The sequence below is a fragment of the Colius striatus genome, chromosome 1 (genome assembly GCF_028858725.1).
Source record: "Colius striatus isolate bColStr4 chromosome 1, bColStr4.1.hap1, whole genome shotgun sequence".
Lineage (NCBI taxonomy): Eukaryota > Metazoa > Chordata > Aves > Coliiformes > Coliidae > Colius > Colius striatus.
The window spans coordinates 155,608,660-155,634,410 of record NC_084759.1 but is presented as its reverse complement, the minus strand read 5'-3'; the positions used below and the strand labels follow the sequence as shown (position 1 = coordinate 155,634,410).

Genomic DNA, 25,751 nt, shown 5'->3' with positions numbered 1-25,751 from the left:
TAATTGCCATCTTTCACAGTGCCACCAGCATGTGCCACCACAGAAGAACTTGTTCCTCAGCTTCCTGGTGGTACCAAACCGTCTCCTTGGCACCTCAACAGAGCACAGCTATACTGAGAGCATCCTCAACATCCTGAGTGCTGAGGGCTCATGATCTTCTGCAGCACCTTCCTGAAGGCATTATAATCAAGTAAATATCTACAGGCACAACAGTGTTTGTCTCCTTGACCAGCCCCACGTCTCCTTTCTTCTCTAACGGTGACTGGAGTGGATGAAGGACCATATCTCACTCCGTCATCTCCCATTGAGACCCCTAGATGCTACCACACAGCTTTCTTCTCTGAGGTTTAAAAAAGAACTTCCAGCTTGAGCCTCTGACACAAAAATAATAAATTTATATGTCTGCTTTCCTTTAACTTCTCAGGCAGTAAGAAAAGGCTATAGGAATTCACTGGTGTAGGGGTCCCTGATGCCCAGCTTCAGCAGAATGGCCACAGACAAGGTCATGGCACCTGTACAGCTCTCAGGCTTTTGGTGCTGCTGCTCTGACCTGTGGCAAGTGAGAAGGTAAGCTATGAACCACACAGAGGAGTAAAGGTCAATGCCACCCACAGTCCTCCCACTAGGGGAACCAGCTGTGTGCTGAGCTCAGCACTAGCCTGTGTGCCCTTCACAGTGGGTGCCATAAAACCAAGTCCAGTGATGCTTTTTATTTCCCCAAATGCTCCTCCTTCTGCACTACATCCCTGTGCTCCTTCACTGCCTTTCTGTCAGCACCCTTCTTTGGGGACCTGCTTCCATGCTACTGACTGATGGCTGCAACGATGGTCGCAGAGATGCTGCAGCTGAGCACCAAAGAGCAGGATCCCTTCCCTGGGCTTTGCGAGGATCTAGAAGTGGGTGTCAAAAAGGGAGGCAATCAACAACGGTGTAAAACCAGCCTAATCTCCAAAGGTAGGTGGTGGATACTTCTCACCTAAGCAGCTCTCCACTCCCACGTGGCTAATTCTACCCCTAAATGACAACATAACCTCCATACTTACATGGTACTTCCAGTGCTAACCACTGCTGGGACTGCCACGATTTTCTCATTTGGCTCCCTCACTCTGCCAAACTTTCTTGTTAAGCAATTTCATGGAACTATAATAAACTATCCCAAATCAATTTCACAGCATTGCTAAGCTTGTGCCTTCATCAATTCAAACTTGAGCTTTCCACGAAAAATTGCTTGGAGAAAAAAATCCAAATCAGTAAATTAAGTAAACTTTTCACTCCAGCCAGTCAAACTGGGACTTTTTCCAGAATTAGCATCTTTCCACAGCCATCAGAGAAACTGCGACTTGGCACTATCTCCAAGGTACTTCTTTCATCTGACCAGAGGTCTCACATTAGCAAAAAGCAAGACCTCCTCTTCCTCCTCACAGCTACATTAAAACAAAAATAGATCTGCAAGTAGAGCTCCCCTGGTATCTCAATGACATGCCTACAGGAAAGAGAAGGGAAAGGAGATGAGGGAAGCAGAACGTGCAAAACCCTGCAAGATTGATCCTGATGCACTGCCTGGATCTGGGCAAGTCAAATGCTAGAAAGCCCAGCATCCCATGCTCACCCCTAGAACAGCTTTTGGACACAAATACATACTAAGCATACTGAAGAGCAGTTGCTAGATGTCCAGAGTTATTCAGAGACTGTAAACATCTGTACTTTGCACCTCAAAGTCTTCACAATCCCTTGGTGACACTGGAGAGTATTTCATCATGGCTTAAGTACCAGCTCTTCTAAGCTCTCATCATGCCACACGTCACCACTCAGATACAGAAGGGAAGCCTCAGCATCTTTAAGAAGAGGGTGGAAAGCATTTCTTGCAGCAGTCTGTGTTTGAGGTATCTCATGTCACTCACAGGGCTTAATCTGCCAGTGATGCATTTTTTCAAATGGGAAGAAAAGTATGTTTTTGGGGAGACCATCTTTTTATTTATAGCACCTACTACCTTTGTGACTGCATCCTCTCAGAGCTTCATTACAGTCAATCTTTTTGCTCCCCATCCAGTTCTGGTTATCACTTGTCTATATCCAGTGGTAAATACACAGCAGACATGTTGGACTTGTCCCTCTGCCCTGGGCTGAGTTTCTAGGGGAAATAAGCAGATAATCAGTGTAGAACCTAGATATATCTGCCCAAAACATGTCATGGTCTTGTGATGAAGGAGGTCTCTGAAAGCATATATCATCTGCTGTTGAAGTCTGCATGCTGGAAAAGCTGCCAACCTCCTTCCTGAAAACCACTTCTGGAGCTGCTGGCTGCCTGCTTCACACAGGCACACGAGAGGCATGTGTGGCACTGCTGCTAATCTCTTGTGCTTATTAAACAGCCCCAATGTCTTGGCAAAAATCCACCTCCAGTAACTTCATTCTGCCAGCTGAAATTCCTCGTGCAGCTCCAGTGAGGTGTGGTATTCATCTCCGCTTCATACTATGTGCTGTTAAACAGTTGCTCTATTTCACCCCAGAGATAGCTGAATTTTAGCAGTGAATTAAGCCGTCCCTTTCTACTTTGTAAAGTGCTTTGGAATTGCAGATAAAAGATACTACAGTCTGTCATAAATAAATGTAAGATGCTGACACTGCTACTGGAGGTAGCCATCTTGCTGAAAAACGATTTCATTTGTGACACTAATAACACAGGGAAGAATGCCGGGTAAGACACTGAAAACTCATTTCCATCTCGTTTTAAAACATCTCCAAACACCAGAAAAACAATCAGAGGCAAGTCAGCATTTGTGCGCCTTTAACCACCATCAGGCCTCAGAGATTCATGAGTTTTCAGTCTTTCGGTGTGGCAGCTCTCTTCCACTCTGGCCACACCATCAGTAGGTGAACTATTCACCCAGTGACCTGCCGTATCACCAGATCCTCCACAAAGACTAACCCTAATTTCACAAAATCCATCTTTCAAGTATTTCTCACAATGCATTACGGCAGAGGAGTGAGCTCTAATCACCTTACAGTCTTTACTCAACCAGTACAGATGTGGAGACCTGTTCAGTGTGATATGGCAAGCTCAGAAATCCCTCCACAGGGGTAGAAAAAAAGATTTCTTTGTAGGAAGACAGCCAGCAGCATTCAGTCTGATTGATCATTTCAAGGGCACTACGGTTAGATTTTAATATTCATTTTATATTAAGGTGCTTGAAGGCTTGAGTAGGGACATTTTTATTACTTAAATCAGGAGAGAATATGCTGCAGGAATGATAGAGCAAGTAGTGGACTGGACAAGTTGACAGGTCTCTATCATTTCTATCTTCTTTGTTACTAATTCACTCACATTCTAGCATTTTAAATACCACATTACCAGATTATCTTTCATTCAAATACTTCAAGAAATACAGTACACAGTTAATGTATAATACAAAAAAAACCCCATGGTAACACACATCACCTTCACATGTTCTTATTCAATTCAAAATCAAACATTCTAACCTTAACAAAATAGGAACACCTTGTCTAACACTGTAAACTGATCTTTGAAGTGAAGCTCGCTTTGAGTTATTTGTCTACACCAACAGAAACCCCACTAATGGATAATTATTTGAAAGCTAAACAAATGCACTCATTTCACACTGCCATAACTCAAAATCGGGTGAACAGGGTCTGGGTTTTTTTTGCTCATTTTTTTTCCAAATTGTTCACCTTTGAACTGAGAACAAAAATAAAATTTGCAACATGAAACAAAACATACTTTTAGAATTACAGCTACTTGAAAATAGGCCAGTGGAGAGGACTGTGGGCTGCAGAGGGGAGCCTGGATTCTGCACAGGTAACAGGTGTTCAAAACCACAGTTTGGTTTGTTCCCTTCGAGGTAAGTTTTCGGCTGCCTCACAGATACGCAGATCCAAATTTTCCCAAAATTTGGATGTAAGTCTGAAGTATACCCTTAAAACAATGACTTTGAGAGGAATTTCATCAGCAACATCTAGTCAGGAGTGCTCTAAGCCTCAATTCAGCAGAGCGCTTAATCACCAGCATAGCTTGGAACATCCACGATGATTTCTTAGATGAAGCATATACAGCAGAGACCATTGAACAGCAGGAGCTTCTGGAGGGGAGCAGATCAGCTTTTTAACAGGACTCAGCTCTTTCATACAAGAGTGTAGGGCAGCAAGAGGAAGGGAACATCCCATCAAAAGTTAAAACACAGAAACTGCATTAAGACTACAGAACCTAACAAAGAAATAATGTCATCCTGGATGTGCCAGGGTTAATGCCTTGACTCTCTGCTGAGAAAGGCCACCTGTTTGGGGTGGGTTTTTTTCCCTTTTATTGACCAATTTCTGTCAATGGCAAGGCTGTCGAGGCCTCCCGGTCCCTGGGAGGGTGCCACTAGGCGGCGAGCTGGGTTGGTGTCTTGTCAAACAGCATCCTGAACTCAAATCGCATCAAAGAGAAGGGAAGAGAAAGCTGCTCCACAGTTGCATAGGGAGCCATAGCAACGCAGCAGTTCCTATTTTTAAAGACTTAAAAGATAGTAAGAACATTAAGTCTGAGGGGAGAAAAAAAAAAAAAACCAACAAATCACCACATTTTTATCAGAAAAGAAAAAAGAAAAATGCACTTGTCCCTTACAGGCTCTAGTGATGAAACCACATATGGCTAACCATCAATTTGCAGGTGTACAAGTCAGAAAACGTCCACAGTCTCAACAAAGCCAGTCCCTAAAGGAAAAAGGCTATTTTTCACCTTCCCTCCACTGATCTGTTATAGCAGATTTTCAAATTCCCTGGGGCACTTGAAAACCCATAGGAACCCAGCTGCATTTTGTGATCCGGGAAGATGTCGCTGTAGTTGATGCCAAACCCTATCCAGAGCTGTGTTTGTGGTTTCTCACTGCCTTCTTCAGCTCTACCACCGCGGAAAGGCTCGGATTCTCTTTTCATGAAAAGTGGCGAGAGCCTGAATGCACATTGTCACCAGCAAGTGAAGTTGCCACGGTATTAGCACTAATTGGACTTGGCCGTGGAGCAGGAGATGTCTCAAAGGGCTGGAAGCAGTACATGGACATTTTCCCATCTGGAAACTGATGGTGCATACCAAAATTCATTCCCAGCTGGTGGATTTTGGAGGCCTTTATGAAAGAGTCTGTCCTCTAATGAAAAGATAACCCTTGCCAAAAACTCATCACTTCACTTGAACCCTCCCATCCTATTTTAATTGCAAAAAGGATGAAAAATCCAGCTGTCCACACAGAACAAGTGCTTCCTCTCCCCCTCAGACAAAGCCCTGCTCTGCAGTACTGAGGCATCCATCCTGTGGTGACTGACAAAGAACAAATATTTATGCCGTCGCTGCTATCGTATACCCTCTTTAAAAAACATGGGGTCTGCAGTATCCCCCTGGTATGCTGAGTTGGTTTGACATTAGACTTTCCCCTCCAAGATAGTTGTGCCTCCCACCGCCCAGACAGCCCTGTTTAGGGGCTGGGCAAAGCAAGGACAGACAGCCACAGATCATGCCCTTCTGCATCAGGCACCCTTGGCATCCTACCCATATGGGGAAGGTTTGGGTCAAGAGCACATTACAAAGCTGCCATCAGTATCCCCCTTCAGGAGACCGAAAAAAAAAAGAGTGAGAGGAAGCTAACACAACTCCTGAGATGTGGTGACAGATGGTTAAATGCTCCCCATACCCTCTGCTCACCTCCTGGGCAGGTGGTGTGACTAACTGGTAACCCCAGAATTAGAAAACTGGTGCCTTTCAGCAGCACTGAACAGCCACAACAGGGAGCAACACACACAAGATAAATGAAATCCAACAGGAGATGCCAGGCAAGGAGTTAACAAAAGAAAGCAACAGTAGAATGCAAGCAGCAGCGAGCAAGGTGACGTACAACAGGTGATATGGGGAGAGGTGTGGAGGCTCAGACCAGCCCCAGCCGCTGCCAGAGCAGTGACAGGTTGAAGCAGCTTTCAGCAGCAGGGGTATCTGATCCCTCAGCAGTGCTCATGCCATGTGCTGCCAGCTCACACCAGCCTGACAGCAGCTGGACACGCCAACCAGCGAGAATGTAACAATCTGCTAACAAGACACTGGCTTAAAGGCTCCGAAAGGTCAGAAGTTACATATGCTCTCTCACCCTCAAAGTTTCTGAAAAGGGCAATTTCTACATCCACGCAAACACGTCTTTTCTACCTTCTGTCCTCTCCTCCCTGGAGTTAAGCAGCAAGCCCCAGCACTACCATTGGAGCAACACTGAGTAGGGCTGGAGTAGGGCTTCTCAGACAGCTGCCAAGCAGGTAGATGCAGCTCCTCTGAAGCCAGAGTCCTCTGTGCTGGCCAGTGCTCCTGTCTTTTATCACAGTTAACCCGACAGTCCTATGAATGGAGAAAGGATAAGACACAAATGGACCTTTCTCCATTCCTGCTCTCAACCACCTTTCTGTGCTGTATGAAGGTGTGACGCACTTGGCTAGGAGACAGCACAGAGTGGCTCTATGGCAGTACCTGCAAATGACACATGATGATTCCTGTGTTTTATGTGGCAGGTGATATTTTCTGTCACAGGAGGGTGGGTTGGGAGACCCAGGAAACAAGGAAAGGTCCTGCCTGAGCACTGTCCCTGGCACTGACCTAGGGAAAGCAGGTCCAGAATGCTATGAAGAATGCTACTTCCCCTGTGTATCAGAGTGGTACAACACCCTGATGACACACTGTACCTTTCCAAGAGTATGTATAGCTCCTGTGGTCCTGAGTCTCCAGGGAACAAATATATTTGTATGATCCTACTGCAAGCCTTTTCTTTGCTCGCTGACTCACTGTTCAGCTGCCTAAACCTTGGCAATTCCCAGCTTCCACTAGCAGAATGTGGCCATGTGAGAAAAGAGCTTGCCTTGGCTGTTCCAGGAAAAGTAGTTTCCAACCATTCATGGAGGGCTCTTGCATTTCTTAACCTATTGTCATGGAAAACTCCAGATGAAAGTTAGTATTTCTCCTAAAGTGGAAGTATCATGTCCAAACAATGCACCAAGTTATAGTTCGCCAGTTGTTTACATATTTGAGGAATCCAAGGTGCAGAATTTAACTTACCTTTGTTCCCCTTTTAATGTGTTTCCTTGCAAAGACAGTATAATTCCACATTTGTATTTTCATTCCAAAGCAAATGCTTCACTGCACTTTTTATTAAAATGAAATCTGGTGTGTGCAGCCTGGTGTTAAATGAGATACTATTAAAGCCAATCAGTGGAGAACTCATTAATAACCCTACAACAACAAACTAGTAGTTATGGCCCAGCATTCACAAGCAGTCATGACAACCAGTAGAAAGAACCCAGGTCTCATTGAAGGCTATAATAAAAACATAGCTTATGTAGCCCAACAACTGTGAATATCCATACAAAACGGCTGAGCCTCAAATATGTGCCAGAAATCATATTCTTTTCTCATGACTCACCCCTGAATTCCTCTCCCAAGAATGCTCCTGTCATTTAGTTATTTCTTCCCATTTCTAAAGTGTAATGAGAAGCACCAATCCTGAGCTCAAGGAAATCTGTCCCATCAATTAAAATAACGGAATAAGCAGAAGGCTGCCTATAAACACATCCACCTCTGCCCACTCACTCCTCAGCAACTATGGTGAAGGGAGAATAGATTTGCTCTGCAGAATGCCTAGAAGGTTAGCAGCTCTCCTTGGAAGGGCCAGGAGAGAACTCCACATCTGAGCATCTCTCCAGAAGAAAAGCTTGCTAGAAATCCTGTCCCAACCTTTGTAATCTTTTCATCTGGTAGAAGGAAGCAGAGAGTACAGTGGTTTGGCCCATCCCCAGGAGAAGACTGGCCATTGAGGTAACTATAAACTTGGTAGACTGAAATATTCCAACCACATTTCTTTCTGAGACAATGAAGGAATAAATGAACAGATAATTATTACAAACAAAACAAAGAATTAAAGACTGTAACTGAACTAGAAAACAGTGTTTGGATATTTGGACTCCAAATTATCACCTAAGCCTATTATCTGCATAAATTGAGATAAATCCCTCACTAGAGGAAAACTTCGAGAGTCATTCAAAAGTAAACTAGCAATTCTTGTTGAACAAACTCTTCTTAAAGTATCATTTTCCTTCAGCTAGTAGAGTTACCTCACTCGTGGTCTCATTTCTATGACAAAATTTGCAACGTTCAATGGTCATGATTATACTTCTGCACACAAAGGAGAATCAGTTTCAAGAAAGATAAAAACCAGTTGCTATGAAACCGTTATTAATACAAGAAGATGCAGATCAAACACCTACACTGGCAAGCAGTGGCATTTAGACAACAGACTGTCTTGTTTCTTTTTGTGTTTGCAGACATGTCTCAAATAAAACTTTGTTTGCACAAGTACTTGCAAAAATGAACAAAAGTGTAAGGAGGAGGAAAGACATGGAGAAATTGAGGTGTTTTCTAAACCTGGGCAACATTCATCTCATTTCCTCCTTGCTCCATCATACACCCAGATCAATCACCAAGTGAGACCACATTGAGCAAGATCACTTGATTTCAGCTGCATTCAGAACTATTGCATTTTCAGAAAGGAAAAAAAAAAAGTGAGAAATGGTCAAAGTTCAAAGGCAGATCTTGGGAAATGACTAATTCACAGTCTTAGTGTATAATGTGCCCCAGCTGAAATAAATTACACATTTTTTTTCAGTTGGATGTGTCACTCTCCAAAGAATAAAATGGGAAAATTCCTTTATCACACTGCCTCCCAGCTATGAATTTGAAGTAAATTGGACCACTTTGGATTAGCTTCAAGAGTTTCTGAAACACCAGCTACATGGTGATGTATTATCTGAGGTCACATACACTTTGCAGTCTCCCCAGACATCAAGCCCACGTACATGCATTTCTCTATTCCATGTAGGCATGTAGAGGCAGAACTGTAAACTGCAGATGGCTGAATATAGTATTGTTGGGTCCAGGGCATGACTAAAATTATTTTTCCAGAACCTTCAGTCCAGTCCAACAAGATCCAGACCATGACCCAGACATACAGACATTACTGCTGTCCACTTCACACAATTCACAAGTGTTGTGGGATCTTGGTAAGTGGAGGGGTCAGGGAAGGTGTGAAGCAGCCATGTCTGCAGAATCTGTAATACTCTTGGATAGACAAAATATTTCAGGAGAGATTTAAAGACCTAAGATAGACAAAGTATATCAGGAGAGGTTTAGAGCTCAGCACATAGTAAATTCCAACAAGTTCAACGGGACTTGAAGGTACAAACACAGATTACAGTCATTAATCTCTCTTGGTTTTGGTTCAGTGAGGTGAACTCACGTCATTGTGTCTTCCTTTTCCTGCTTCTTCTCACACCTCTACCTTTCTTCCCACCCAGACTCCAGGCTGTAAAGCTGAACTTGAAGCTGTCACATTTCTAGTGAACCTTTGGATTTGTAAAAACAATGGCTTATTTTGGACACCACTAGCTTTTATACCTCAAAAGACTGCTGAAAGTAATTTCACTTAAACAGAAACCCAAGCAATAACTCCTTGAAATCACACTTTTTAACCACCCCACTGAGAAGTACAGATAAAGTGGAAACACTTGTTGAGGGTGGGTCAGAACCTCAGCCTGACAGAGCACAGGCCAGCACTGTGCGAGACAAAGCGAATATTTGCACTGTGGTCACAGAAGCAACAGCAACACAGTGTTATTATTGCTGAGCCAGCTCAGGTGCCTGCAGCAATCTAGGCAGTGGCCGAATGGAGCTTGGCATGGACTAATTGACTCTGCTTCCCAGCGAGACTGATGTCAGTACTGAAACTAAACTGGGTATATCTACATGTATCTGCAGTCATCCCTGTGAGTGCTGTACACAAAGCAGACAAGGGAGAAGGAACAGTATGATTTGGGCCATGAAGGTAAGAAGAAAGCTAATGTCTTCAAAAGTAACAAGAACCGCTTTCATGTGAGGTGCCCAAGCTTGAGGGCATATCTACACTGCACAACAGTACTGTCACATCTAGAAACTCGGGAGTCTCTGAATTGGCAACTTCTATACAATGCAAAGAACTGCTCTGCAGAGAGATTACATTGGGTCCTTGAAGCAGTATAGCTATATAGGTATGATGTTATTCACAGGCCAATACAGTGTCAACAGAACTAATTAGCAGAAGGTCTCTGCAGAACACTGCAGGTGACAATGTTTTGTTTTCTAGATAACTGCTGAAAAGACACAATACAGGTCCCCCAAAAACATCTCTTTTCATTTGGAAAGGTAGAACAACAGCCTGCCCTGACACTACTTCTGATAACTTTGTAGCTATTACACGTGTTTTCCCAGATTAATCATTCCAGGGATGACTCAAAAGAGCAGCAGAAAACACTCCTTACTCCTAAGCCTAGCTGGGAAGGAAACTGATAAAAGCATTGGGCACTTTTAGAGGTTTCAATACTTGCCAAAAGCAGGTATGGGGAAGAGAAAGCAAAGGCAGTAAGATCTGGTAATATGTCAATGGATCATAGAGACAAAGAACAAATAGCAGACAGTCTTATGGGTAATAAAGTAGGTCAAATAATACACTTTTCTTTCAGTCGCCAACTTTCAGACAAAGCAAAAGCCACTTTCCTGACCACCAGTTTATCTGCCTTGTACAGTTGACAGTGAGGGGTCACAGCACGCAAACCAATCCATCACATTTACACTGTTCCATGATTCATCATGACAAATGAACATTGATGCTGAGCACTGTGTGATCACCTCCCCTGATGGCTGCTGCCTGGATTCCCCTTGTCCTACCACAAAGCAACCAACCTGCCCAAGGATTTTATATTTAAAACATTGGACAATGACAGCTGAGCAGGTCAGGGGAGATCTGGCTAATTGCAGATACCACATCTTCCAGCTCTTCCCATGTCTAATTATCTGGGTTGCTTAGTGACACACTAAAACTCCAGCTGGGACAAAAAGGAAGATCTAGTAATCAGAGTGCTATTCTAGAGGTTGCTCCACCACAGGCTTCTTCTGTGATCTTAAGCAGACATCTTAGCACTGTTTCTTTATAAAATCTGAATTTGGATGAAAAGAAGATGTTTATTCAAATTGGCCTTCCCTATTTTAAAATGCTCTTTTCCATCTAGAAAAACTTAAAATTCTGATGGAGGTGCCTAGGCTTCCTGCACAATGTGCACAAGAGAGAATGAGATCCAAAACATTTCTTAAACGATGGCCAAAAGGGTGCCAATGAGCAAGGCGATAGCACAAGTCTTCCTTTTTTAAGTAAACTGTATTGTTAAGACACTCAAGGTCTTTAGAAGCTTCCAGTGTAATGCAGGAGCAGAGTAGAGTTGTTGTCTCTCACTCTTTTTGCTATAGTTCTCCAGATCTCTCTGAACTTCCTTGTCTCCTGTAGCTCAAGGCTAACAGACAAGCAGAAAGACACATGGTCCTCAGACAACACGTGCCATGAAACTGTTCCAGGTGGGTTAAATAACCAGCACCTAAAAAGGACACCCATTCACACACTGGAGGTTTCTGGAACAGAACCTGAAGCCTTCTACATTTCAATACAAAAATCACTACTGCTTGCAGCAAAAACCTACATAAGACTTACAGGCCCATTCATGCAAAGACACTCCAAGGAGTTGAGCGCTGCTATAAATGCAAAATTGTGTGCATTGAGGGGCATACTTGGATTTTTGCACTATGCCTTTGTTGTTCCTTTTCCTCATGCTGGCTTGCTCCCTGTATTGTGTGGAGGCTTACTAAAGGAGTAACAGTACTGACACTCAATGACACACAACAACTTGGGTCCCATCATAAGCACACCTCCCCTTGCCCTGGTTCTGGCTGACATCGCTGGCTGCCCCAAAGCATCACATGCCCTAGCAGAATTATTCTGGTCTCAGAGGTCCTCTGTGACCCCTCTCTTGTAAGGCTAGTCCAGCCCCTTCCCTTACCTGTTGAGCATGTTGGACTGGTAAATCCTTTTCTCCTGGGTGTTGTAACAGCTGCTCTTGGGCTCAGGGATGAAGCTGTGTTCAGACAGCATATCAGAAGCAGCCGTGGTGATTATGGCTATTCCATCCCTCACTCTGGCAGGAAGACCGTAGTCCCATTCATCATATGAGACAGAGATGAGCCCGGTGGGGAACTCGGATGGCACTGTGTCTGTATCCCCTGCCACCAGGCTGGGCACGATCCACGTGTAGCCATAGCCTGTCAGACCCACAGAGTTGGCCACCTCAAAAATGTAGGTGGCCTCTTCCTTTGTGCAGTAGAGGAGGATAACAGGGCTTTGGAGCTTCTTGAGCTGGTTCTGGATCTTTGAGTCCCCATCGTCCAGGGACATGTCCAACAGGAGGACTTCCTCCAGTTCCCAACCCACAAAGCTGTGCTCAATGGTACTGCGAATCTTGTTCACAAAGTCCTGGTAACCAGGGAAGTAAGTAGTGACAATGGAGAAGATGTACCAGTCATATTCTTCCATGATGTTGAGCATGACAGAGGCTTGCTGTTCTATTGATGGGCCAAACTGGAAGAACATGGATGATTCATCCTAGAATAGGAAGTCAAAGAGAAGAAGAGAGAGAAAAACAAAGAACAGGTCAAAGGAAGTAAACAGCACTCCTAGTCAACTCATTGAGCACGGAGAGGGAGGCACGCAGTCAGAACATTACACTTCATGTCTTGGGCAGAGTTTAAGGATTTTTAACTTTAAAAATTTAAGTGAAGCAAATGGAAAGGAAGTAAACACCTTTTTATGACCAGCTGTCCTTACTTCATTTTTAAAGGCAGGTTGCTGAAATAACTTCAGGATTTCAAATGTTAGGCATGATTCTAACAGACAGAGAACAAGTGATACACAAGTGAGGCCAGAAAATGAGAACTGGTACAAAATATTTCATGGCTGCAGAAATTAAGAGCTATGATAATCCCTGGATTATCATAACCTTACATGTAGTATGAACAGAATACACAGCAGGTTTGATTTTTATTTAGTTTGGGACAGTCAATCTAGTTTGAGAATCCAGACTGAAGTAAAATTAGAGTAGGCAAAAACACTGGACAAACACAAAAACTGAGAAACTCAACTGCAAGCACTTCTCAAAGCAAGCGGTAGTGCAGAGTGTTACAACTGTGAAGGCTTAGACTCAGAACATCATAAAATCTACTAAAATGGGGAAAAAATCTAAACTATTATGAGTTTTGTCTATATCAAGTTTTAGAGAAATGTCAGTTCAACGTTTATCTTGGTATTTCTTTCACATCCTTCTACCATATCACATTCATCTTTGCAAGAATTGGAACTTGCATCATTTTATAACCTCCAAAACGGGGTTTCTTTACAGATCTCAACTCTCCAATGGCATAATGCAAGTCTTTTTCACCCTGAGGTTTCACAAGATATCAGACTTTCAATTTGTGACAGATCTAGCAAAATCTGAATCCCTGCATTTGCCCAATTAATGATTGAAAGGAATAAAAAAAGCATTTCTCAATATGCTTTCTTATAGATTGATCTTCAGTCTCTTAAAATCCACTGCAAATTCCCACTGACTTCTGTACAGTAGGATTGGATCACAAACAAATAAACAAAACAAAAAGGCAGAATTAAACAGTATATTTCTGCAGAAATTCTTATTATAAGAAGAAAGTTCTCCAAATCAATTCATCGTCTTTAGGAATAAGACACGAGCCTCACCTTCACTCAATAAGCTAGAAGAGCTGAACCAGAGATCCAAAAGGAGGTAGACAGGAGTTTTAGACCTGGGGAAACTCATTGTGCAAATGCCTCAAAACAGTACCTCAAGATATTCACATTTAGAACAGCTCTCTACCAAATTCACTCTCCCACAACCTGGAAGGCAAAGCTGTTTTATGACAGTGATGTCAGTTAGTCACCCATCCATTCATCCCTTCTTTAGTCATGGTTTTGATTACCTATAGTCATTTGCTTTATTGGCAAAATAAGCCATAGCTCAACAAATGCAGAAAAAAAAAAGCTCTGATCCTGCACCCAGCCTTAAGATGTTTGCTTCTCTTTCCTAAACTCCCTATGGGTAACATCTTCCAGGAAAGAGTCCTTGCTCCCAGATCCCCATGCCTCTTCTATGAGGTTTGGTGATTAGACTCTGTTCACTTCCTGAAAAGTCCTCCTAGGGATACTCTTTGCTTACTGGAAAGATAAATGTACACATAAAGCAAAAGGAAAAGAAATCGGCAACAAAACAGAGACAAGTAAAAGAAAAAAAAACAACCAGGAGCCACACAGGAGCCTCTCAGTCTGTGGTAAACAGCTCATACTTTCCATCACTAGAATTCACTCCCATCTGCCAGAATTGTGCTCAAGAAAAGAACTTATTCTTCCAATAAAAAGAGACTTTTCTTATTTGAAGCTTACAGAGAAAATCAGGAAAGACAGAAAAATGATTGCACTATTGTTAAGGCATCTGCCAGAGTTTGAAGAAAGCCTGAACAAGCATCTCCACTGCCTTTCCTTGCACTGTGCCTTTGAAAGCTACTTGTACCAAATTGAATGCCAGAGTGCAAAAACATGCCTTAACATAATGTGAAAAGGCAAGACGGCCTTTTGATAAATGACTATCATTTATTTTTATGTTAAACAAAAGCTTTACTATACTTATGTATAAGAACCTTTGAATTGACTGCAAATTTCCACAGTTTCTAGTAAATCCACTAGTATTTCAAGGTTGTGCATGTGTGTGTGTGTGCACACACACACAAAAGAGTTAGCAGGTGTGATAACGAAGCGCAGAAGGTACAGGTACTGCCCTCCCTGTGATTTTAAACAGTAGGTAGATGCTGCAGCTTGAAGTGCCCACCGATAGTTTGTTCCACATGAGTGCAAGCCCAACTGTTGAAGGGAATTCAGCCCAAAAGATTTGATGAGAGAAAATCGTGGCTCCTCAATAACCAGAGTGTATCAGAACATCAAAAATCAATACACCAAATAGATAGCTTTATCACAACCCAGCTAAACAATCCCTCTCCACCAAAAGTGCTCCTCCTTAAATCAAACAGTACAAACCACTTGTCTGTGTATGTAATAATTGCTCTTGAGCAACTGCTTGAATTTTTATTATACAAGCAACAAGAAGAGACAACTCCTATTCAAAATGAGAACATTAAGGAGGTGTACGCCAGTGCAGCTCTTGGCTTGCCAAAATGTCTCTTGGCACTTGGTCACCTCAATACTTGGGCTATCCAAATGTTCATTTCCTAACCAACTCAGCACTCAGAAAAGAGAGGGACAAGGGAGGAAGGACGGACAACAGTGTAGAAGAAAGCATCCCTCTCATAATAAATCAGGAGAACTGCTGATAGAGCTGGACAGAAATCTCAGTCCATGCCTTTGGGGGACAAAAAGCAAACTGAGAAAAATATCTGAGACTTTTCTCTCCTTATTTCTGAATATACCTGCTAGTAAGGCAGGGAGAAAGAGAAGCAGCTGAACCGATGGTGAACTACAGGGCTATTAGAGCAAGAATTTGACCTCACTGTTTAAATTAGAGGTAGATCTAAGGGAGTTTTAGCATTTTTACATATACCTAGTCCATATAATCATTATTGCTTTATTACAGCCTAAACCCAAAGAGGAATATTTTACCCCTCCAGATATGAAAGGTTTTTACAGAACATTACAAGCTCCTATTTTTCTCCTACAGAAACTTCACTTTCGACTCCCGTTTTTCACCTTGGAACAGCCAAAACATGGTTCAACATTACTACTGGGAGACAGATCTAAGTTTGGGGTAGGGATAGGTTGAGTTCAAAGTAGAAGTCCTTTATATTGCACATCATCCATGTGAAATACAATCCCCTGGCTACAGGAAAAAGCTTGTCTTTCTCCTGCAGCCCCTTCACCTGCAAGCACAGGCTTCCCATCGTTAACTGCTGCAAGAGACAGTAAGATGCTGCAGGGTGTCTCTCACTGTGTCTGAAAGAGTAAGGGCTTCATTATAGGATCTCAATACCTCCAGAGATCCCAGTACTCCCCCACTGTCACCCTGCAAGGTCAGGGATCTGTAGTTTGCAGAGCTGAGCTGGAGGTGGAGCTGATCAATTGACACAGCACCATTCCCCAACTGACAGATGGCTTCCCACAGAAAATCTGCTCTGAGTTTACCACTGCTGGGACAAGTATTGCCTCCCCCTCCTGAATGTTTAGCCCTCAGATAAGGAGGTTGGATTGCACATGGTGAAGGTGCAAAAGCACTCACCATAAAACCTTCAGTTGGAGACCAGTGGCTGACAAGTTCCCAGGTGGATGGAAGGGGATTTGTGGAGATGGCACAAGGTTCAGAGAGTGACCAAGTGTCACTGCTACCAATTCTAAGTTGCTCAATGCCTTCTGTCCCTCAAGAACAGGCCCACGCAGGTATTGCATGAAGGCCAGATCTGGCTCCCATTCACCTGGGATGCAGGCCCTTGGCAAGGCTGCAGGTGACTCCCTGATGAGCTCTCCTGCAGCTGCACCCTGTTGAGACCAATCATTGGCCGTTTAACAAACCATTTACCTCAGATGTGGCGGGAGATTCCCCAGGGTGCTTTTCTCACAAGTTCCTTCCTAACAGCCTCTCTGGATTCCCCAGGCAGGCAAAAGCAATTACTGCATTACAAAGAACTCTTACTGTCCAGAGCAAAACTGCTTCTCAGCATGGGGCAGGCTTGAGAACATTCCTAAAGCTGAGGAATGCAGGATCCCCGAAAGGAGTTGCAGCAGACCGGTCATCTTCAAAAACTGCAGAGCCTTCCAACCCAGCCAGAGTATAAATGCAGATTTGGGGAGCAAGCAGATCAGCATGCTTTGTTTCCTCTATGAAACCTATTTGAACACAGCCTGGCTCTGTGTGCCATCCTCCTGTTGATGGGCCCTGACCAGGTCTTTGCTACTGGTGTCAAGTTCCTTTAGCTCCGCTCCAAGTGCCAGACCCCACAAAGTACAGGTGTGTCAAGTTATGCACAAGGAGTTGGGTGAGGAGCATGTGCTTGCTCCTCAGATTTGGAGAAATAAACCATGTGTTTACAAAATGCCCTAGGCTGCTATTTCCACACAGGTGCAGGAGAAATCCAATTTCTGATGCTCTGGGAGTAGCCCCTCTTTATTAGGCTTTTGGGAAGATCCATATATCCAACCCCATTTGTTGCTGCATTAAACTTACTATGCAGCCATAATTTAACAACTGGGATCTCTCCTTTCCTTCCTTTCCAGTTTGCAAAGGGGATCCAATAAGATCCTAACAACTCAGGACACTATCACTTCCCAAGGTCCTCTTCTCATCTTCCTGATTCAGAAGGAAAAACTGATTGTATGTTCATTTCTTCATTTCTTTCAGCCTTGATTTGCAAAATTCCTCTATGACCTACAAACAAACCACATAGGGTTGCCTCTTGTTTAGACTTCAGCCCTGCCTACTGCACATTTTGTGGAGGCAAAAAGGAGTGACAAGCACCAAATAACTTCTGGAAAACCAGAGACCTTAATTTCCCTACCTATGTATTTCTTTTCTTCAAAATTGAGACACCACTGTGTACCTATTTGTCACAGTCCTGATGGGATACCTGATTCATTGGGAGTTTTATTGTTCATGATGGAAAATACTGCAACAGTTCAAAGCCTTATAATTAAGTTTTCTGTATTTCTGAGTCTCATTTGTTATAACAGATCTGACAGGAAATCAGGATCTTTGTTGCTTAAATGTTCATTTACTCCTGCTTATTCTTACCACAAATGCATCACTGCCTCAGGCTAGCCTGCAGTCAAAATCTTCTGTCTGTTTTCTCTCTCCACACTTAATTTTTTTATTTAGTTTTCAACAACCCAATACAATAAAACTCTGGGTTTAATATTACTGGCTGCATCATCCTGTGCAAGTCCTTTTCTTGAGTGCTCACAATAGGAACTATGAGAACACAGTGACACTGCAGCCTTAGCACAATGTCCCTGTGGTGGGATTGGTATCAAGAACAGCAGCTCTGCATCTCTCACAAGCATACATACTCACATTTCTACAAATATACATATTCACAGCAAAACCTACTCAAAGTAAGGCTGGAGCATGTTGGACCGTGTCATTTTTAATGACTCTCTTCCTATCTGACGCTACTTAGTAGGATTTCAAAACTTTTATGTCTTACTGGTACAGGTTCCCTGGGTTAATATTGATTTGGGTTCACACAGCAGATGGAGCAGATGACCTCCTGCAATCCTTTCCCATTGCTCTGATTCACCGATGAGTGGATCATTCTTGATGAAAATCCCTAGAACCACCCTGGGAACGTGATGTTAGTGGGAAGTTCAAATTTCTTAAATGCAGAATTGTGGTTTACATAACCATATCACTTACCAGTTGCCTCCCTTGTTCTCATAATAACTACTGAACATATTGGCATTATTTGACAGAAGGATATATAGCTCAGAGATGATGGTTACAGAGAAGTGATTACAGAAATTGGCGGATGAGCAAAAGGGAGAGACCAAGTTCCATGTCCCCACTGATGGAAAAGCAAGCAGGATAAATTAGTAGAGGGCTGTAAGAGCCCTCTTTTACAGGACAGTGTGTTGCTGTCCTTCTGGTCCCTGATAGTCAGGGCATACAAGTGGCCAAGAAAGAAGGTCTGCAGCAATTAGAATGGTTGTTGACTCTCTAGGTCTTCTCTGAAGGCCACAATCCCTGGTGACTACTGAGAATAACTGAGACACAGAATCTAGAGTTGCAAGTGTAGCTCAGTTTTGTTGCCCAGGCAAAAGGTAACATATATACCAAGATTCACATGTATAATGACATGAACTATGCACTAAGTATTATCATATACACAGATTCCAGGCTTGGGCATTAATCTCCCTGTAGGAATGGAAATAGACCTGCTGCAGAGCCCTAGCTCAGGGAGGGTACAAATGCTCCAGCACCAAGGAGCTCCTGAGAGCTGCAATAAAGAGGCCTCTGATTAAAGATGACTCAAGGGCTGAAAAGAGCAAAGTGATTTCCACTTTTCTTTTAAGGGCCTACAGAAATCATTCATTCTAAGCATTTTGCAGCAGATGAAACACAAGATACCCCAGATTCTGTAATCTTTATCTTGGGATTGTTTCACTCCATACAGCTAATAAAAGAGATGAGGGTCAGGGTCGTTCTCTGATATATACAGTTCAGAGAAAAACCCCAAAAGTTGTTTGACTACAAAGAGGGAGCACCATTTGTGAATTTTATAGTCAACCACTGGCCAAAGCAGGCTAGTATATGACAATATGCCATACCAGCTTCTCAGAGCATCAAATATGGATGCCAGCACTTTTCCACAGAAGGGAAATGGCAGTTAGCCAGCTGCTAAGATAAACAGTCTTCACACTAGGCTTGTTGCATTTCCATTTTCACCTCTGTATGTATGTGTTTTCTTCCTTGATAATCTTACACGGATGGATTAAACCACCAGTCACTCTGAGTAGATTCTGTGCACCAGGTGCCGTGTTATACCATGTTGGCCATCTGGACAGTCCAGGCCTAGGTCCCCTGTCCCAGCTCAGACAAGCCCACTCAGATAGCTTAGTATCCTGACATTGTCAGCCCAAAACAATTAGAGGAAAGTCAGACTGCTCCATTACTCATCCCTTCAATTACATCATGGTGTTGCCTGGGGCTTCTTTTCTGGCTGTCTTACCCTCCAGACTAAGGTCTGAATTTTGACTGTAAGCTGAATGGGATGTCATTGGTATAGCCATATTAATCAATAGCAGCCATAAAACTATTCAGCACTCTTAAAAAAGTCCAGTCACAGTATTTGGCAAGATGTCATTGAATAAATTTTTCAAATCAACTATCCAGGGTGAAATATTATTTCTTTTTATCATTTCTAAATTAACTGCTCTTCCATTTCATCAAGTATGCCTTTTGTCTCTTATTATGAGCAAACTTTATTATGAGCTGAACCTCCAAAGGTTCACAGAGTCTATTTAGATAAGTCCTGGAAGTTCAGCATTGCACCCATTGTCCTCTGAGTCTTTCAGGAGCTGAAGATCTCCTCCTATTGTGGCCAGGTTAGAGTGAGGCTGTGAAGACACATGTTTTCTGTCTCATGATGTAGTGAAACCTCCTTTCTCTCCAATCCTGCATTACTTATTTTAGCATTAACTTTCTGTGGGCAAGGCTGTCAGTTGCTCTGCGTCCTAATATGTGGCACTGGCAGTCCTGATGATGCCAAAGCCTTGCTCAGCCTTTGCGGAGAGGGTGAAGTTGGCTTTGCCTATTCTAGCTGGCTGGACCACAGGTGAAGCAAAGTAACCAATTTAAAGTAACATTGTACCAGGGTTTAATCTTTCCTTAGAGGCTGGTCTTAATAACCAGTTTAGATCATTTTTAAGATCTAAACTTGCCTCGGGGTGCAAGTGAGCAAGTAGCTGAAGACAAAGCCTGTGTGGATGTGCCCTCTACTTCCCTTAAGGCAGGGTACAGTGAAATGCTTCAGCCTCATCTATCCTGTCCAACAGTAAATAGGCAATGATCTTACTTAAAACTAAAAAAAAAAAACCAAAAACAAAAAAAACCAACCCACTCAAAAGCCTAAAACAAACAAAGAAACTTAAAATGGGAGAGTTCTCTAGCAAGGGGACAAAACCAAGAGCTGAGATGTGACCAAATTACAGACTCCAGATTTCACACTGCTCCACATCTGAGTGTCAGTTCTCTAAGAGGGTCAAAAAACCAATGCTCTGAGTACAAAAATAAAAAAGAGTGAGAGAAAAAGGAAAAAGATCTGCCTCCCAGTGCCTTGGTCCCGGCAGAGCAATGGGGTTTCCCTGGCAACCACGCAGTGATGCAGCTGCAACCGTAAGCTGCGGACAGACGGCATCAAGCATCGGCAGCTCCAAGCTTGCTCCGCTCCCACAGCGCTGTGAGACACAGCATGGCACTGCACAGCTCGCCGGCCTCAGGGCTCCGAAGGCTGTGGCTGAGCATTGCTGATCTCACTCACCCTTGCTCCTCAGGGTTAGTCCCTCTTTGCTGGCAGCCTGCTGGGACCCGAGAGATGCTCAGGAAGAGGGACTGACAAACTATCCATCTGGACCTCTTGTACCAAGTAACTAGGGGCAGGCAGGAAAGGCAACACTTCCCCTTCATCCTGCCCACCCAGTGATCCTTCTCTAGGGCTGCCACTGTACTCCCTGGAACTGTTTGGCTCTGTAGTGTGAGAGGAAGGTGTGAAGCATTTATATGTGTTGCTATCTTTGCTTCCCTACATTCACCTGGGGATTCAGCCCATGAAGAGAGCCAGGTTTATTTGGTTAGCCCAGATCACTGCCTTTCTGCTGTGAAAGATTCAGAAATTCAGAAAGAAGTAATCCCACCTGTTCTCCTCCTGAGCCTGGAACATTCAGCCATTTCATATTCACAGCTTTCTAGGACCATGAGGATCCACACTACCCTTCAGTGCACCCTCCAAATCAGATCCTGTCGCTTTGGAAAGGAGGTGCTGCTTGCTTCCAGTACACCTCCTCCCTGCCCTGAGCTCTCCCAAACCTGACCCACCCTGGCTCACTCCAGCTTGCTTTTTGCAGCATGGGCCAGGACAGGAGCAACATCAAACCCTTGCTGTGCACCAGGAGAGAAGGCACCTCTGTAGTGTGCATTTTAAGAGGAATTTTACCACCTTCCTTGTGCTGCCACAACAGTATAAAAGAGCCCGGACACAAAATAAAGAAACAGTAGACCCTGGTCCACTTTTGTTTGGACACACTACTGTCAAGCAGCTGCCACAATAGCATGTAACGTTTATGTCTGCAGCAGATGATAGGAGGCACAGGAATCATGAGCTAGCCCTAAGGAATCTATGTATTATCACCATGTGGAAACTCCATCTCGGGTCCAGTAGAACTTCCAAGTCAGGAGAGTGAATTCAAATCCTGTCCTGCACTGCTGTCCAAGTTTCATATCTACTTGGAGACTCTCTAAGCCTAAGGAGAGAACAAGAGGTGGACTTCTGAACCATTGAACCTGGACTCTGCATTCAGTCCCTGCTTTGGAAAGTGACTGTATTACTGTGTTAAAAGAGTCCTTGACTGGAACAAGCAACAAGGATTTCAATATGCAGCCTCATTTGTCATGCTTGAAGGCCTGATCCCCGGCAGAGCTGCTTTGGCCATAGCTAGTTACCTCTCGTACTCCAGGATGGATGAAAGCATGGCAGCACCGACCTTCTCTCTACCCAGCTCTCCTTCCTAATCAGCCACTGAGCAGGGCCTCTGTCAGGAAGCTGCTGTCATGCCTGTCCTGCTCATCTAATTGATTTGCAAAGTTTTAAATGATTATTGATTCTCCTCTTCCCTACTGTGGAGACTTTGAGACCAATAAAGCACATCAAGTTATTTGCACAGATATTAGAAAGGAAAGAAACTCCCTCCTCAAATGTTCTTCTTGAGCTCCCATCTATTAAGTCTCAGGATCACAATAGGAAGCCTACAGCTTTACAGACAAAAACACTCACAAATGTATAAAGTACCTTGCATGCACACATGCCCATCCAAATATTTTCAGGATGTTCTGCCAAATACAAACCTGCTGAATTACTGCTTCCTATTATTTTTTTATTGGGATCATAGCTCTTTAGTTCCTTTTCTTTGCCCTGATGATTAACAGCCATTTGCCTTACCCCTTGCTGCTGTGAGACTGAGGCAGAAATTGTGGCAAACCTCCTATTCAAGGAAAAGCTATTTCTGAACTCCAATGAATTGGAAGTTGTTCTTGCTAAAATACTGGACCACAGAAGTCTTGCTACAGCTTGCAGCTTCCCCACAGTTCCAGAAACAACTTTCATTCATGATTGCTACAGTGATCGATGCTGTAATGACCACTATATCCATCTCCATGATCTAAGCATGTGAACATTTACAGTCTTCAGATTTTGATTAAGACAATTTGTGAGAGTTAATCAGGGTGCTGTGAGTTTCAGTTGTGTACTTCTTTTTGCTTGGGTGATGAAAGTCAAGAAGCCCATTTTTATTCAGCTTAACTGTGTGCCAGAGCATATGTAACTGAATTCATTGTTTTTTCTATACTTACCCACACATTAATAAAGAGTGCCATCTACGTATTCAATATGCCCTTGACATAAGTTAAAAGCAGCAGTATAATAAATACAACACTCTTGAATTCAGTTTTTTCTGTCTATATTAGGCTTTGTACTTTTTGAAACAAAACCCAAAGCTGGGACTGAACTGCCGTATCTTTTTCAAGATCACACATGCACACGAGGCACTGAGATTTCTGTCAAGGATCAGCACAGCAGAGAAAGGGATTGATGGAGCAGTAAAAGAACTTGCCTCTGTTGGCCGTTAATAATAAAAGTAACAAAAGCCTCTGAGAGAATATAAGTCAGGGTGAAGCATGTAAGGTATAGAAATAGCTTTGACTGACTCAAAGGCAAAGCCAATGCATCTTGTTTTCCTGCATCTCCCGTTGCCTGTCCTCTTTCTTAACCACACACTCTGGCACAACAGGGGAGTGGGAAGTAGATGGAATCATCAGCAGGAGCTACAGAAAGCCAGGGAGAAACTAGCTATTCAGTCTGAACGTTGCCTGGCCACAGCCAGGCAAAAAAAGATGAACAAATGAAAGTATGAGAGGGGAAAAGAAAAAGCCATGTCACACCTCATGCAAGCAAAGAGCCATTGGCTGAGATATTTTGTCTTTCCCTTCCACTTTGTATCACCATCTCTCATTATTTCTTGTTGTAATATGCACAGCTGCCTCCAGGTTCTTCAGTGCATGCAGGTGCATATAAATATATATACCTACACACATGATGGCTCGAGATAGGCAAATTGCCTCATCTCCAATATGCCAGTTCCACTCCAGCTCAGTCTGGCAGCACCTAAAGTGGATTAGCATCTGACAATGATCCCTGTGAAATGAGGTGATGGTGCAGTCCAGCCTTACTGAAGATTAGTGTCTAGATCACACATGCGTTCAGAGGTAATTAAGCCTCTGGTGAGCACTCTCAGAGAGAAGCCAAGGATTACACAGCCTGCTTCACTACATATCCCTGGCCACAGCCCAGAGGAAAAGAGCTCTCATGCCTTCAAATTGTGGGTGAAAGCATTGGAGACATGGTTTTAACAGACTATTTTTTTTCCTGAAAAGGTACAATCCTTCAGGACTCATCTTTCATGGAGTCAAGTAGTCATCTAATAAATCTACACCAAGATGATCTAGGTTAAAAAACAAACAAAAAAAAACCAAAACAAAACTGTCTTTCCTTTAGGCAGGTCAGTAGATGCAATACTTGTGGGAAGGGAACAGCCACAGGAAGGTTTATTTCAGAGTGCAGCTAAGTAATTCTGGAAGCTGAGACAAACTCATTACTCTGGTCATCTAGCTTCAGGATAGATTTTTTTGCTGTTAGGATGAAGTGCCTTTTATCCTTTCATGCAAAACTTCTGAACATCTGTCTCCAGAGAAGTACTGGGCTGAAAAACCTTTCCCTCAAGTCTGGTGGCTAGTGCAAGAAGCTCAACCTTTTCACTATCTCAATGGATGCAGGATATGTACATTCCTACACTACGCATCCATCTGCACTGCGTAGGAGCCTGCAGCACTTGCTGTGCACCCTTTATCACAGACGACGTTCTCCGCTTTTCTGTGCTAAGAGTACAAGAAATGGAGTTTAAGAACTATGTGCGTTCATCATCTCAGCATCAGCGCTTTTCCAGGCATGCAGCCCTGCAGACTGGGCATGCTTGGTGAGTCACAGAATCATAGAATGGTAGGGGTTGGAAGAGACCTTTAGAGATCACCTAGTCCAACCCCCCTGCAGAAGCAGGTTCACCTAGATCAGGTTGCATAGGAACATGTCCAGGCGGGTCTTGAAGACCTCCAAGGAAGGAGACTCCACACCCTCCCTGGGCAGCCTGTGCCAGGGTTCCATCACCTCAACAGTGAAATAGTTTTTTTTCTCATGTTTAAATGGAACTTTTTATGTTCCAGCTTCATCCCATTACCCCTTGTCCTGTTGCTAGATACCATCAAAAAAAGAGATGTCCAAATCTCCTGACATCCACTATTTAGATATTTGTAAATATTAATGAGATTCTCCCTTGGTCTCTTCTTCTCTAGACTAAACAGCCCCAATTCCCAGCAGCCCTTCCTCATAAGGAAGATGCTCCAGTCCCCTGATCATCTTGGTGGCCCTGTGCTGAACTCTCTCCAGCAATTCCCTGTCCCTCTAGAGCTGGGAAGCCCAGAACTGGACACAGTTCTCCAGATGAGGCCTCACCAGGGCAGAGTAGAGAGGAAGGAGAACCTCTCTCGACCTGTTGGCTACGCTCTTCTTGGTGCATCCCAGAATGGGACTGGTCTTCTTGGCAAATGAATGAAGCATATTGTGTGTGAGATATCAACCCAGTGCTCATGTGGGGTCCAATCACTTTTGTTATGTTACCCAGTAATTTCTAAGTGCTAACAGCAGTTCTCTTTCCTCTTTCACTCATCAGGCTAACACCACTAACTTCAAAGTCACACCATACTCTCTCTAGGTGGAAATGAGAATGTGATTAGGCTCCTTTTGCACTCAGCAGTAGGCTATGGACACAACCTTTCTACCCATCGGTGGGAAAACATAGCCTTTACAGAGGTCCCTCACTGGATTTCCTTCCCATAGAATCTCTTTATAAGGTAGCTCTAGGATATCCAAGGAGGGAAAAGCATGCAATATTTTAACGTATTTCCAGATTTTAAAATGTACATACTCCATCCACACA

At 43.4% G+C, this 25,751-nt stretch overlaps 1 protein-coding gene across 1 annotated transcript in view; it reads right to left on the bottom strand.

Annotated features, from left to right (window-relative positions):
• Positions 1-25,751, bottom strand: part of GRIN2B (glutamate ionotropic receptor NMDA type subunit 2B) — a 167,716-nt gene that overhangs the window by 105,141 nt on the left and 36,824 nt on the right. Inside the window, exon 2 of the mRNA XM_010210327.2 lies at positions 11,938-12,536. Coding sequence (XP_010208629.2) covers positions 11,938-12,536 — 599 coding nt within the window. The remainder of the gene's footprint in view (positions 1-11,937; positions 12,537-25,751) is intronic.